The 11,735-nt window shown below is 38.8% G+C and overlaps 1 protein-coding gene across 1 annotated transcript in view; it reads right to left on the bottom strand.

Moving 5' to 3' along the window:
* Positions 1-4,741: 4,741 nt before the first annotated feature.
* ZNF570 (zinc finger protein 570) overlaps positions 4,742-11,735 on the bottom strand; it is a 48,189-nt gene continuing 41,195 nt past the window's right edge. Inside the window, exon 5 of the mRNA XM_080644816.1 lies at positions 4,742-7,163. Within this exon, the coding sequence (XP_080500942.1) occupies positions 5,833-7,163 (1,331 nt within the window). The 3' untranslated portion in view covers positions 4,742-5,832. The remainder of the gene's footprint in view (positions 7,164-11,735) is intronic.

Below are 11,735 nucleotides of genomic sequence, written 5' to 3'. Positions count from 1 at the left end.
ATATATTATACAGAGACCCAACAAAAGACTAGAGGAACACAAGAATCAAGTCAAAGAATTGAAATACACAGAAGAAAAAACACTCTACCGAAAAAGCAAAAAGAAAAAAAAAAATCCAAAAAGTTGAAGATAGTGTAAGAAGCCTCTGGGACAACTTCAAGTGTACCAACATCAGAATTATGGGGGTGCCAGAAGAAGAGAGAGAGCAAGATACTGAAAACCTATTTGAAGAAATAATGACCGAAAACTTCCCCCACCTGGTGAAAGAAATAGACTTACAAGTCCAGGAAGGACACAGAACCCCAAACAAAAGGAATCCAAAGAGGACCACACCAAGACACATCATAATTAAAATGCCAAGAGCAAAAGACAAAGAGAGAATCTTAAAAGCAGCAAGAGAAAAACAGATAGCTACCTACAAGGGAGCACCCATACGACTGTCAGCTGATTTCTCAACAGAAACTAGCAGGCCAGACGGGAGTGGCAAGAAATTTTCAAAGTGATGAGGAGCAAGAACCTACAACCAAGATTACTCTACCCAGCAAAGCTATCATTCAGAATTGAAGGGCAGATAAAGAGCTTCACAGATAAGAAAAAGCTAAAGGAGTTCATCACCAAACCAGAATTATATGAAATGCTGAAAGGTAGTCTTACAGAAGAGGAAGAAGAAAAAAGTAAAGATAAAAATTATGAATAACAAATACATATCTATCAACAAGTGAACCTAAAAATCAAGTGAATTAAAAACCTGAGGAACAGAATAATCTGGTGAATATAATAGAATCAGGGGCATAGAAAGGGAGTGGACTGATAATTCTCAGGGGGAAAGGGGTATGGGGGGTTCAGGAAGAGACTGGACAAAAATCATACACCTATGGATGAGGACAGTGGGGGGGGGGGAGGTAAGGGCAGAAGGTGGGGTGGGAACCGGGTCAAGGGGAGCTATGGGGGGGAAAAAGGAGAAACAATTGTAATAATCTGAATAAAGATTTATTTAAAAAAATAAAAAAATAAAAAAGAATAAAAAAAAGAAACATTTTAGTAAAAAATTTGTAATTTAATTTTTACAATGTCCTGCTATACATTATCTATCTAATAAAAGAGTAATATGCAAATTGACCGTACCTCCACTATACCCACAAGCCATGCCCACAAGCCACGCCCTCCAGCCAATCAGGAGCAAATATGAAAATAAACCCAACCAAGATGGCTGTGGCCACAGATAGCAGGAGGGAGGCTTGGGTTTTCCCGGAAATGGAGGAAGCCAAGCTTTCCGCACACCCTGGCAGGCCCAGGCCTCCACTCCAGGCTACAAAGTTTCAATTATAGAAGATAAATAAATCCCAACAGAAATGGCTGCTGCCACGAAGCGAGCAGAAGGCTTGGCTCCGCTCCAGGCTACAAAGTTTCAATTGGAGAAGATAAATAAATCCCAGATACCAGGGCCTCCACGTGGGTCGCCGGGGGGCATGGCTGGCCTGCAAACTACCACAGGCCCCTTGCCCAGGCCGCCCCACACCCCAAGGGAACCCCCACCCAGATCCAGGACACCATTCAGGGCAAACCGCTGGCCCCGACCTGTGCACCAGACCTCTATCCTATCTAATAAAAGAGTAATATGCAGATTGACCATCACTCCAACACACAAGATGGCTGCCCTCATGTGGTCAAAGATCCTGCCCCCATGTGGACACAAGATGGCCACCACAAGATGGCCAGCAAGGGAGGGCAGTTGGGAAGGACCAGGCCTGCAGGGGAGGGCAGTTAAGGGTGACCAGGCCTGCAGGGGAGGGCAGTTAGGGGCAAACAGGCTGGCACGGGAGCAGTTAGGCATCAATCAGGCTGGCAGGGGAGTGGTTAGGGGCTGATCAGGCTGGCAGGCAGAAGCAGTTAGGGGCAATCAGGAAGGCAGGCAGGTGAGTAGTTGGGAGCCAGCAGTCCTGGATTGTGAGAGGGATGTCCGACTGCCTGTTTAGGCCCGATCCAGTCAGACATCCCTTGAGAGGTCCCAGATTGAAGAGGGTGCAGGTTGGGCTAAGGGACACCTCCGCCCCTGTGCACAAATTTCGTGCACTGGGCCTCTAGTTATTAATAATGAACTACAAAGTTCACTAATGACCAATTCCTATAATCGTGTTGCATTCATTTCCCTTAATCACCTTACATGCAGGCGCACCATTTCTCCCCACTAATACTAGCAGCGAATATTTTAGCAGCTGATTGCCATGCCATTAGTCTTGTACTGACTTGTTTGGTGTGTGCAACAAGAAATATTTTGCTTTCAGATAACAAGAAAAATAGGTTTATTTGCATTACATTTATTAACTTGTGCAGTTATTAGGTGTCTGGTAAGTTAATGTTCAAAAAAATTAAATAAAATATTAATATTAATAAAATATTTTAATTAAAATCTTCTATTATTTTATGTTAACAATTACTCATTTATTTCAGCCCTTTGTATTCAGCATGTCTCTATTGAAATAAACCTATGTTTCTATGAAAATTGAAGCTTTTGTTTTTTTATGGCCCACATAAACTTAAACCTTGTTTATTTGGCCCATGTTAGCCTTTGAGTTTGACATGCTTGCTGTAGAGATTTAAGTGGATTTTCTGGGTCAGAATATCCACATCCTCAAATTTATTAGATATTGCCTAATTATTCTAAATTACTTCCAAATACACTGTATTCACATTCCAATGTTGTACATATTTTTAATCATTAGGAATGTAATGCTGTTGCTAATGTGATGATCTTGAAATAGTTCATTGTAGTTTTACTTTTCCCTTACCACTAGTGATGCATATAGTCAATCATAATACTACTAGTGGCTCAGTGCATGAAATTTGTGCACGGGGAGAGGGAGTTCCCTCATCCCATTCTGTACCCTCTCCAATTGGGGACCCCTTGGGGGATGTCCAACTGCAATCTGGGACTGCTGGCTTCCAAGTGCTCACCTGCCTGCCTGCCTGATTGCCCCTAACCCCTCTATCTGCCTGCTGGATCACCCCTAACCTTTCTGCCTGCCTGCATGATTGCCCCTAGCTGCCTCTGCCTGCCTGATATCCCCTAACGGCCCTCCCCTGCCGGCCTGATCTCACCCCAACTGCCCTCCCCTGCTGGCGTGATCTCGCCAACTCCTCTCCCCTCCTGGCCTGATCACCCCTAATTGCCTCTGCCTCAGACCTCACTACCATGGCTTTGTCCGGAAGGAAGTCAGATGTCCAGAAGATGACCAGTTGACCAGAACTAATTAGCATATTACCCTTTTATTAGTATAGATTATATAGGATATGATTGCTTAAATGGGGGAGAAAAGTCTTTTTCAGCACGAGATGCTCTTGGCAGACAAAAGCACATAATCCCATTATCTAAAATGATAGCCAGCCATATGCACTATCCTGCCAAAGCGGTCATTAAAAAATTGAACTGATTTCTTACACCTTACACCAGGGGTGGGCAAACTTTTTGACTCGAAGGCCACAATGGGTTCTTAAACTGGACCGGAGGGTTGGAACAAAAGCATGGATGGAGTGTTTGTGTGAAGTAATATAAATTCAAAGTAAAGGAGCGGATGGGAGAGCAAGAGAACCCTCCAGTCTTTCGGCTCCGCGGGCCGGATAGAACAGCCGAATGGGCCGTATCCGGCCCGCGGGCTGTAGTTTGCCCATGGCTGCCTTACACCAAACTGCTGTTGCCCTTAAAACCCCTCCTCAGCCCCCACCTTAGGTTTTGCCTTTGTAGTTCACCCAGATTTGGTTCTGATTGGTCGGTTTCTATGCCAATCAGCATCTCGGGGCCTATCTCTGGGCTTGATCAAAGAGGCGGGGCTGATCAGCAGCCCTGTGGAGGCCCAGAGAGAAACAGAGATGTGGCTGCTGGTGAAGCTTGGAGAAAAAGAGAGAGGCAACGGCTGATCAACAGCTGCCACTGAGGCTGCAGATCAGACCCTGCCTCTCTCTCTGCAGGCTTCTCTCCAGGCCTAATCTGCAGTCCCATCTGCAGTCAGTGCTGGGTCACTTCCCCGGCACTGGCTGTAGTCAGTGCTGGACCGCCACAGCAATCCAGCACTGACTTGTGGTATTAGATCGAGCCTTTGGTCTTTACGAACCCTGGCTCTTTATATATATAGATCCCAGAATGTATTCTTTCTTTACTGGTGTGAACCATTTTTATCATATGCAACATTTCTACAAACAGATCAAACTCAAGAATTTTCTTCCTATTCTTTATAATTCATACAAAATAGATGAATTTCAGAATTAAGTTGTGAAAATAAATGGAAAAAATACCTGTTCATAAATTTTAGTTTAAAATGTAGTGAATTTGTGAAGTAGGAAAAACTGGTAACTTTGTTATATTCAGTCTCTTCAGTCTAAACTATATAGTACTTCTCAATCATTATTCTCCCACCTTCTGAGTGTGGAAATCTATGCTTATATTTAAGTACTAACACTTCCAGCCTCTGGAATTTTACTCTATGTGAACATGGTCTTTGTTTTGATCTTCATTGTCTCCTCATGCCTATAATAGTGAAAGTACCTAGCAAATAGTAGCTACTCAATATTCACTGAATGAATGAAATACATACATATACATATATATATACATATACATATATATACACACACACATATATATATATACACACACACACACACACACACACACATACATATACCTTTATATATGTATATGGTTTTTGTCTCTAAGTCCTCTTTTAAATTTGATTTTATAATTGCTGGATAAAAATACTTCTAAATATTATGCTTGTTTACTACAGCATCAAAGTTTAAAGCTTTGAAATTAATTAGATTCAACCATACAACTACCTGGGCCTGGTACCTTTTTATGGGACAGTATGAATTTCTAGGTTTATGGATTTTGTTTTATTATTGCTTGGAGTTGTGATCCTCTATTCTTTTCTTTACCTAAATGTAAGCTCTGTATTCTCAGTAAATCCTTATTTTATTTTAATTAAATTTATCCAATTCATTCTCTCTGGAAACTCCCTAAAACTGGTTATGTGTTATATTTTTACTACTTGTGTGTGTATCTATTGATTTCTCACCTAGAGTATGAAGGCTTCACTTGTGTTCTAAAATTTTTAGGTTTCCCAATTCTGACCTGTTGCTTTCTAGGGATGTTCTACTTGTTTCAGATATGAGGGGTGAGTTAATATATGTTAACTATGTAGAACAATGCCTGATGCATAAATATTAGCTATCATTTATTGAATGTGGGCTATATTTAATGTATGAAGTACTTTACATGCAAAATTCTTACTTAATATGTATCAATTTACAACATACACTATTTAATACATTTCTAAAATACAGTATCCTTTTTTATCCTTATTTTAAAAATTAAAAAAAACAAACAACCCTGAGGTTTAGGTAAGTCAAGCAAATTACTCAAAGCCACACAATCGCACAGTAGCGGTAGAGCTATAATTTTCTAGACTCTAAGCTTTCCATCCTGGGAAGTGCTTAGTGCCCAGAGAGGAAAAGTAAAATAAAATAAGGCTGAGAGGTACATAAGAACCAGATAATAAAGTACCTCATTGACAATTTTAAAGACTGTGGATGTTAGCTTAAGAATAATAAGCCAAAAAATTTTAATTAGAGGCAGTAATGTATGTATTCAAAAATATAATTTTGGGTGCATGGTGAGAAATAAATTTAAGGCAACCAAAATTGATACAGGAAAGCCTGTTGGAAAAGCTACAACAGTGATCCAGGTGAAATGGACTAGGGTATCATTAAAGATAGAGAAAAATGTATAAATTCCTGAAATATTTATAATAGATCTATAGGACTTGGTGATTGACAGAATTAGGTGGTAATTGACAAACCAAGATGGATTCTCTGATGATGAGCAAGATGTGCATGCTGTCTAAAAGTTTTCTTGCATTCCATACATTCATAGGGTCTCTCTCCAGTATGAATTCTCTGATGTTGGGCAAGGGATCCACAGTAACTAAAAGCCTTTCCACAGACATTACATTCATAAGGTTTCTCTCCAGTATGAACTCTCTGATGTTGGGTAAGGGATGAATCATTGCTAAAAGCCTTCCCACATTTAATACATTCATAGGGTTTCTCTCCAGTATGAATTCTTTGATGTTGAGCAAGGTAGGCAATCTGGCTGAATGCTTTACTACATTCGTGACATTTATAAGGTTTTTCTCCAGTATGAATTCTCTGATGTTGAGCAAGGTGTGAATTCTGACTGAAGGCCTTCCCACATTCCTTACATTCATAGGGTCTCTCTCCAGTATGTATCCTCTGATGTACAGTAAGGTATGCACGAAGGCTAAATGCTTTCGCACACACATTACATTCATAAGGTTTCTCACCAGTATGAACTCTCTGGTGTTGAGCAATGGATGATCTATTACTAAATGCTTTCCCACATTCAATACATTCATAGGGTTTCTCTCCAGTATGAACTCTCTGATGTTGAGCAAGATAGGCAAACTGGCTGAAGGCTTTTCTACACACCTTACATTCATAAGGTTTTTCTCCAGTATGAACTCTCAGATGTTGAACAAGGTGTGCATTCTGACTGAATGCTTTCCTGCATTCCTTACATTCATAGGGTTTCTCTCCAGTATGAATTCTTTGATGTTGAACAAGATTTGATCTCTGGCTAAAGGCTTTCCCACAATCTACACATTTATAGGGTTTCTCTCCAGTATGAATTCTTTGATGAAGAATAAGGGATGAACTTTGGCTGAAAACTTTTTCGCAGTCATTACATTTCAAAAGTTTCTTCTGTGTATAGATATTCTTGAGTTTAATAATCATTAAGTTATTTTTAAAGCTTTTCTTATGTGTGTCATATTTATGTACTTTCTCCTCTTTTGAAGCTATCTGTTGTGTATGAAGCAGTGTGTTCAGATGGAAACTTTGCCAAGATTTGTTATATTCTTGTCCTCTTTCATAAACAAGGGCTCCTTCATTAATAATGGTCTCTTCTTTGAAATATGACTTCTGATTCACTAGTTGCCTCTCAGAATGGCCCTCACACTTCCATTCTTCTCTCAAATTGGAGTACTCAAGACCGCAGCTTTTAAATTTTACTTTTATCTTCTGGGATGACTGTGCTTCACAAATGTCCTGCTTTGGGGTTAATTCTTCACTCTCACACACAGATTCCCAACCTGAAAAATAATAAGAAAAACATGTTTCCTCTTTATGTACCAGGAGGTACTTCAAGGAAAGTACATAAAGTATACTATGTGAGTTTAATAGCAAATAAAACCAACCAGAACACTGGCTTTCATAGTTCTAAAGTGTGGAGAAATAAAAACTAAAAATAGGTTATATAGAAACTTTGGGAGGATTGTTTAGAATTATAGAAAAATTAGCAGGTAAATCTCAACTCAAGGAGAAATATAGAATAAAAACTCAATAAAGTGGGACTACGTCAATATAAAGACTACATATCAAAAACCCACAGCTAAGCTCACACTCAATGGTAACAAGCTGAAAACTTTTTCTTTAAGATCAAGAACAAGACAAGATCCCCACTTTCACCATTTTTATTAAACATAGTATTGCAAGATCTAGCCACAGCAATCAGTCAAGAAAAAAAGTGAAAGGTATCTAAATTGGAAAGAAGTAAAGCTGTTACCATTTGCTTCTACACACAAAAAATTTTTTTAGAACTAATAAATTCAGCAAAGTAGCAGGATACAAATTAATATCAGAAATGAGTTGCATTTTTATATACCATTAATTAAATATCAGAAAAGGAAATTAAGAAAACAATCCAATTTACAATTACATCAAAATGAATAAAATATTTAGGAATACAATTTAAACAAGGAAGTAAAAAAAACTATACTTGAAAAAGCGTAAGAAATTAAGATACAAGTAACTAAAAAGATATACTATGATCATGGATTAAAAAAAAAAAAAGCATGGTTAGTACCCAAAGTAATTCACATACTCAATGAAATCCCTATCAAAAATACCAATGGAATTTTTCACATAACTAGAACAGATAATCCTAAAATGTACACAAAACCACAAAAGACCCTGAATAGCCATAGCAATCTTGAGAAAGAACAAAGTTGGCAGTGTCATGCTACTTGACTTCAAGCTATACTACAAGGTGTTAGTAATCAGAACAGACTGAATTGGTATAAAAAAAGACACAAAGATCAATGAAACATAATAGAGCCCAGAAATAAACCCATGCCTATATGGTCAATTAACAAAAGAGGCAGGGAGGCTAGAAGATGGCTGCCGATGGGAAGGCAGACTGCAAGATAGTGTGTGAGAAAATGAAGGGAGAGTGTGTGGTCACACGGTGAATGTTTGTTGGTGAGTTGAGGGACAGCTATACCGCAGAAGACTGTGGGGGACTGCTGGACGGGGGTCCCTGACAGGGTAGCCCCCACTGATGCTGGGTTACTTCCCGGAGCGACAGGCTCGGTTGCGGAGACCACACCATCTTGAAGGGGAAAGTGGATGTTATCGGACCCCTGAAAAGCCTAGGGAATCTACAACTACAGCACCACCCTGAACAGCTGCGAACCCGAGAACACCGGTCCTCAATTGGCACAAGCAAACGGATTCAGAGGAGCTATACACTCCATCACAGAAAGGTCAGATTTCGCCTGGGATAAGGAGAGAGAGAACTACATAAACAGGCACCAAGAGAAGAGAGATCATGGGGAGACAAAGAAACAGCCCACATATGAAAGAAAAGCAGGTCTCACCAGAAAAGAAAGTAAACGAAATGGAGGCAAGCAACCTGTCAGAGAAAGCATTCAGAGAAATGGTCATAAGGTGGATGAAAAGAATGGAAGAAAAATTCAACAATATGTGTAAGAACCAAGAGGAAAGGATGAAGAACCAAGAAGAAATGAAAAATTACATCGCTGCTGTAAAGAACTCAATAGAAAGCATCAAAAGTAGACTAGAAGAAGCAGAGGACCACATCAGTGAGCTAGAAGACAAGGTGGGAAAAAATACACAAGTAGAGCAGCTTCTAGAAAAAAAAATTAAAAAGGAGGAGGAGAGCCTAAGGGAACTTTGGGACAACACAAAACAAAACAATATCCGCATAATAGGGGTTCCAGAAAGAGAGGAAACTGAGCAAGGAATAGAAAACCTGTTTGAAGAAATAATGACAGAAAACTTCCCTGATATAGGGAAGAAAAAACCCACACAAATCCAAGAAGCTCACAGAGTCCCAAGCAAAATGAACCCCAAAAGACCGATGCCAAGGCACATTATAATTAAATTGGAAAACACCAATGACGAAGTAAGAATCTTAAAAGCAGCCAGAGATGGACAGAAAGTTACATACAAAGGAACCCCCATCAGACTAGCAACAGAATTCTCAACAGAAACTCATCAGGCCGGAAGGGAATGGAATGAAATATACAAAGTCATGCAAAGGAAGGGTGTGAATCCAAGAATACTGTACCCAGCAAGACTATCAATCAAAATCAAGGGTGAAATCAGGAGCTTCACAGACAAAAAAGGGAGTTTATTACCACCAAACCAGCAATGCAAGAAATGCTAAAGGGTCTTCTGTAAAAAAAAATAAATAAAAAGCGAAGAAGGAACATAGGAGTAAAGAATAAAAATAGCAACAAACAAGTACCTATCAATAATAACATTAAATGTAAATGTATTAAATGCCCCATTCAAAAGACATGGGGTAGCAGAATGGGTAAAAAAACATGACCCATATATCTGTTGTCTGCAAGAAACCCACCTCAGGAAAAAAGACACACAAAAGGTTTTTCAGGTGAATGGAAATGAAAAAAAAGCTGGGGTAGCAATACTTCTATCTGACAAATTAGATCTCAAAGTGAAGGACATAACAAGAGATAAGGAAGGCCACTTCATAATACTAAATGGAGCAATCTAACAAGAAGAAATAACTTTGGTAAACATATATGCACCCAATACAGGAGCGCCCAAATACATAAAAAATCTCCTAGAGGATATCAAGGGAGAGATTGACAGCAATACAATCATAGTAGGAGACTTTAATACCCCACTATCACCATTGGACAAATCGTCTAAACAAAAAATCAGCAAAGAAACATAAATCCTAAATGACTCACTAGACCAGATGGAATTAATTGACATATTCAGAACATTTCACCCCAAAGCCACAGAATATACATTCTTTTCAAGTGCACATGGGTCATTTTCAAAGATAGACCATATATTGGGTCACAGGCATGCTCTTCAAATTCAGGAAGATAGAAATGATATCAAGCATCTTCTCAGATCACAGTGGCATAAAACTGGAAATCAACTACAATAAAAACAATCCAAAGAAATCAAACACATGGGGACTAAAGAGCATGCTATTAAACAATGACTGGGTTACGAGAGAGACCAAAGAAGAAATAAAACACATCATTGCAAAAAACAACAATGAAAACACAACAATCCAAAATCTATGGGACACAACTAAAGCAGTCTTGAGAGGGAAGTTCATAGCTCTACAAGTCTACTCCAAAAAACAAGAAACAATGGTAATAAATTACCTAACTTTCCAACTCAAATAGTTAGAAAGAAAGCAACAAGAAAAGCCCAGTGTAAGCAGAAGGAATGAAATAATAAAGATCAGAGTGGAGATAAACGACATAGAGACCAAAAAAAAACAAACAAACAACAACAACAACAACAAAAAACAACAAAAAACTATACAAAAGATCAACAAAACCAAGAACTGGTTCTTTGAAAGGATAAACAAGATTGATGAACCTCTAGCCAGGCTCACCAAGAAGCAAAGAGAGAGGACCCAAATAAACAAAATCAGTAATGAAAGAGGACAAATAATAACAGACCCCACTGAAATACAAAGGATTGTTAAAAAATACTATTACAACAAACTGGACAACCTGGAGAAAATGGACATATTCCTAGAAAAATACAATCTTCCAAAACTCAATCAGGAAGAATCTAAACATCATAATAGGCCAATACTATGGAAGAAATTGAAGCAGTCATCAAAAAGCTTCCACCAAACTTAAGCCCGGGGACAGACGGCTTTACAGGGGAGTTTTACCAATCATTCAAGGAAGAACTAAAACCTATCCTCCTCAGAATATTCCAAAAATTTCAAGAGGAAGGAACACATCAAAGCTCATTCTATGAAGCCAGCATCACCCTAATACCAAAACCAGATAAAGACAACACAATGAAAGAGAATTACAGGCCAATATCCCTCATGAACATAGATGCCAAAATCCTCAACAAAATTCTAGCAAATTGTATCCAGCAGTACATCAGAAAGATCATACACCATGATCAAGTAGGATTTATCCCAGGGATGCAAGGATGGTACAATATCCGCAAATCAATAAACGTGATACATCACATAAACAAATTGAGAGATAAAAATCACATAGTCATATCAATTGATGCAGAAAATGCATTTGACAAAATCCAACACCCTTTCTTGATAAAAACTCTCAAGGTGGGAATAGAAGGATCATACCTCAACATAATAAAAGCCATATATGATAAACCCACAGCTAACATCATACTCAATGGGCAAAAACTGAAACCATTTCCTGTAAGAACAGGAACAAGACAGGGATGCCCACTCTCACCACTCCTGTTCGACATAGTACTGGAAGTACTAGCCATTGCAATTAGACAAGAAGAAGAAATAAAAGGCATCCAAATTGGAAAAGAAGAAGTAAAGCTGTCCTTATTTGCAGATTTCATGATATTGTACATAAAAAACCCGA

Source organism: Plecotus auritus (assembly GCF_963455305.1).
Source record: "Plecotus auritus genome assembly, chromosome: 10".
NCBI classification, from domain to species: Eukaryota; Metazoa; Chordata; class Mammalia; order Chiroptera; family Vespertilionidae; genus Plecotus; species Plecotus auritus.
This window is presented reverse-complemented; position numbering and strand designations above follow the sequence as displayed.